Source organism: Geospiza fortis, unplaced genomic scaffold (assembly GCF_000277835.1).
Source record: "Geospiza fortis unplaced genomic scaffold, GeoFor_1.0 scaffold174, whole genome shotgun sequence".
Lineage (NCBI taxonomy): Eukaryota > Metazoa > Chordata > Aves > Passeriformes > Thraupidae > Geospiza > Geospiza fortis.
Genome location: NW_005054480.1, coordinates 589144 through 593121, shown reverse-complemented (window position 1 = coordinate 593121; position 3978 = coordinate 589144). Strand labels below are relative to the sequence as shown.

The 3978-nt window shown below is 39.2% G+C and overlaps 1 protein-coding gene across 1 annotated transcript in view; it reads left to right on the top strand.

The window, feature by feature from the left end:
• The first annotated feature begins 48 nt into the window (after window positions 1–48).
• Window positions 49–3978, top strand: part of SUB1 (SUB1 regulator of transcription) — a 14856-nt gene continuing 10926 nt past the window's right edge. Inside the window, exons 1-3 of the mRNA XM_031063066.1 lie at window positions 49–446; window positions 1430–1502; window positions 2998–3117. Of these exons, the coding sequence (XP_030918926.1) occupies window positions 1431–1502; window positions 2998–3117 (192 nt within the window). The 5' untranslated portion in view covers window positions 49–446; window position 1430. The remainder of the gene's footprint in view (window positions 447–1429; window positions 1503–2997; window positions 3118–3978) is intronic.

Below are 3978 nucleotides of genomic sequence, written 5' to 3'. Positions count from 1 at the left end.
GGGGGGGCGAGAGGAGCCGTGGAAAAGAGGAATAGGGGAGGAAAATGGCGGCTGGGATCCGCCTACCTGGAGTTCCCGACTCGTCTTCCTTTCCTTACCTTCCCTTGGTCTCCTTTGGCTTGGCTCATCCCGTCCCCCTCGCCGGCGCTGCGGTGTCTCCTCACGCTCGGCCTCTCCCGGGGGGCACCCACCACCCCACATCCCTTTTTCCTCCACTTTCCGCCCACACCTTCCTCCATATTGTCCCTTTCTCCGTCCCATGCGGACCCTGGGGTCGTCCCACGAAACATCGTTTGGCTTGCCGACTCAGTTTGCTTATTTTCATATTGTCCCATTCCAGCGCTTCTCTGCCTCCATCCTAGAGCGTGGCTTGTGTGTGCTTCTCACACCCTGTATCCTGTGCAGTGCTGCAGCTTCCGTCCTTGTGCTACAAGCTATTACCACAGGTCTTGCCCTACTTTAGGACTACGTTGATCCATTAGCATTATTTGGACTCTGGTTTGGTTGTTTTGTTTTGTTGGTTTTTTGGGTTTTTTTTCTTTTCATTTGCATATGTGGTTTTTTTTTTTTCACTGCCCATTTAAGACCGCTGTTACTCCTTTTTTTCTTTCCTGAGATACTCTGTAATGCTATCTTGGCTTTTCCTAGCTGATATTTGTGTTGTACAGTTTCAGGGATGCTTAATTTTACTCTAAAAGACTGAATGAGCGGTATATTTGTTACAAAGTTTCTAGCAGCAGGCACGATGTGTAACCGCTATACCTAACCACATGTTTGCATACTAGGGTGACGTGCAAGGACACCTGGCAGCACGCTTTCAAGGAATGCTGAATGTCTGCTTGTCTGGCAAATTAATAGTGTCCAGTGACTGATGTGTTGAAGTTGCAGTGAAAATATTAATTGTAGCTCTCTGCAGCTGAGGTGTATTTCAGACTGTTAGATTATAGGTGGGAGCTCAAGCGTCACGTGCATGACAATTGTGCAGCATGTTGCTTGCAAATCCAACTGGGTGAAATGCCCGTGCCAGAGTATACATACTGCTGAAGTGTTAATAATTCATGTTTGTGGATGTAATAGAAAGGATTCAGCTGGAGGGCACTATTGTATTGTGGGTTTTGCCGTGTGCAGGGATATATGAAAATCATGAAAAATCATTCTGCTGTAGACAGTTCAGAAGCCAAACCACTGCATTTAATGTGCTTTAAATGTGTTTTAATGCAGTTGCAGCAAAAAGAGGAAAAGATATAAGAGGGAAGAGTGCTTGATATGGCGTCTGCAGTGCATATTAAAGCTTAAACAAAAAGGCAGGAAAATCTTTAGGTGGGCTTGAAGAAGATGAGCCAGTACAAACAGGTTTGAAGATTGCTTTCCAGCCAAAATGGAATGTCATTCCTTATATAGTGTTTTCATGTTATTTTTCTTTTCCCAGAATGCCTAAATCAAAGGAACTTGTATCTTCAAGCTCATCTGCCAGTGATTCAGATAGTGAAGTTGACAAAAAGGTGAACAATACATACAATTCATTACTGTATTAACTCTTGTTTCATGCTGGGGTTAAGTAATTAAGTGAGCATTATGCCACAACATGCATGTCATTCCATATAATTTATCAGACACTTTAAGAAACTTTCTCTCCCACCCACTCATCTCAACAACTGCAACAACAAAAAAAACAAAGAATCCACCTTCCAAGTATGGGTGGATTGCATAATTTTTCCCAGAAGAAAAGTTTTTTTCTTTAGTATCAGTTTGTTTTCTTCATGCCATTCGATATGATAATTGCAAATTGCCTGTGATTCTTTGCTGCTTTGTGACAAGCTTCTGAACGCTTCTGTATTAGCTGCTTTGGTGGGAAGAATTTGAACTTGAGAACGTGCCTGCAGCCACCCTCTGCCATTTTAATGTATGGATTACTTCTCCATAATAAAAATACACACTTGCTTTGTGCTCCTTGTGTCACTTGCTTACTTCTTTGCATGGGTTTTTTTTCTCTTCATTTTTTTTCATTTGCTCTCTTTCATTTTTTTTCTCTTCATTTTTTTTTATTTGCTGTTACACCACCTGCTAGTTTCTCACTCAGAAGCTGAGCCAACCTGAGTTCTTTGAGTGGATAAATTTTAAGATGATTGTTTTAAATGTATAAATCAAATGTTTCCGTTTAATTTAAATAGTTGTTTAAGTTAGAAGTTTGTGTAGATGTACCAGTCATTTTGAACAAAAGCAAAATGATTGTAGAAATCAGAGTGATTTAGAAAAAAATAGTTAATTTATCTTTTTTAAGAAATGCTAGGTGGTAGCACAGACACCAGGTCTTTTAATGTAGTACAGTGCATCGAGAGATCTGGTCTCCTATTTTTACATGAGTAGAAATAGTAACTTTGTAGCTTCTCTGTGTAATCTGATTTACAGGTGATATGGTCGGAATGCTTTAAAAAGTCGCATAATTTATGCTGTGGGCAACGATTAGATGCTTAGTAAAAAAAAATGGTCTCTGGTAGAGGTGGTTTCCAGATTTTTTATTATCTTACTAATTATCTTAATAAATAATTTTTCTAGATTATTTATTATCTTACCTATGTGTTCTTTTTTTGGTTTTTTGGTTGTTTTTTTTTTTTTTTGGAGGTGTTGCAAGCTAAACTGTTCTGTACTTTTTGTTCCATTTATGGGGGAAGAGGGTGCCATTCCCATCAGACTTAATTTTTTTATTAAAACTACTGAACTGACAGTGTAACTATGCAAAAAGGGAAGGATTTTTCAAATGTATTTTGATGTGATTAAATTCTCTTCAAAGCCAAAGTATTACTTCACTGAGAACAGAATCAGGCTCATTTTGAAGTTTTTAAATTTCAACCTAAATGTACAGTATTGAACTCCTGCCTTCACAGCAAGGTGATGAAGTGCATTGCTTGGTAGTTGGTTGTGATATACAGTGTAAACTTATCTGTAGCATACAGAGTGATTGTGGCTCATGTTTTTCTTTTTTTGTTTTGCTCCAAGGCTAAGCGGAAAAAGCCAGTAACTCCAGAAAAGACTGTAAAGAAACAAAAGACTGGTGAAAGTTCAAAAGGTGCAGCTTCTTCTAAGCAAAGCAGTAACAGAGATGAGAATATGTTTCAGGTAAAATTGATGACTCATAGAGCCTGGTTAAGGTAATATGTTACATCATATGCTGTATAAATTTTACGAGGTGATCTGAGCTTTCTGACTGTGTAGTGCTTGGCCTCCTGGAATCCTTGGCCGAAGGGAATTATGAGGCTGGCATTCAGATGAGATGCTCGGAAAAGCCTGGTCGGATTTCAACAAGAGTAAAAGAATCGGAATTGTATCAATTGATCTAATTCTCATGACTTTGCTCCTCGTATCTGTGGGTAGTCATTTTGTCAGTAAATACAGCACTTGCTATCAGTATACTTGAAATATTAGATCAGGTTTTTCTCTACATGGAAATGTTTTTTTAGTTAGGGCTCTTGAAAAATATGTTATTGGAAACCAAAATGTGGCCTCCATTCCTATTTAACTAGGTCAAGGGCAGCTTGGCCTTCTGTGTTATTACAGCATCTTGGTATAAGTTTTGTTTGTTTCATCATGTTATGATGTAGGATCTTATCACTGAACATCCATAAAGATAGTAACTTGTGGTATTGCCTTGTTTTTAAGTTTGGATGAATGTCTGTTTTTCAGTAGAAAGATGCATTTGTGCATTCAGGGTATTGCAGTTCCCAGAGCTAGCCAAGGCAGCAGCAGTGTGTGCTGAGGGTTGATACACAGCTCAGAATTAGCTGTTTTGGGGATGTGGATCAAGATCTATTAAAGGTCTCTGACTAGCAGGCTGGAAAGGAGCTTAAATTCTTGAGGCTTTGAGTCTCAAGTTTGTAAAAGGGTATGGGAAAGGTGCCTAGTGAGATGACCCAAGCACAGAGTAATATAAATGAAATGGTTCTGGGCTATAACTGTGTGAAGTAGTAAAGTAGTAGGGAA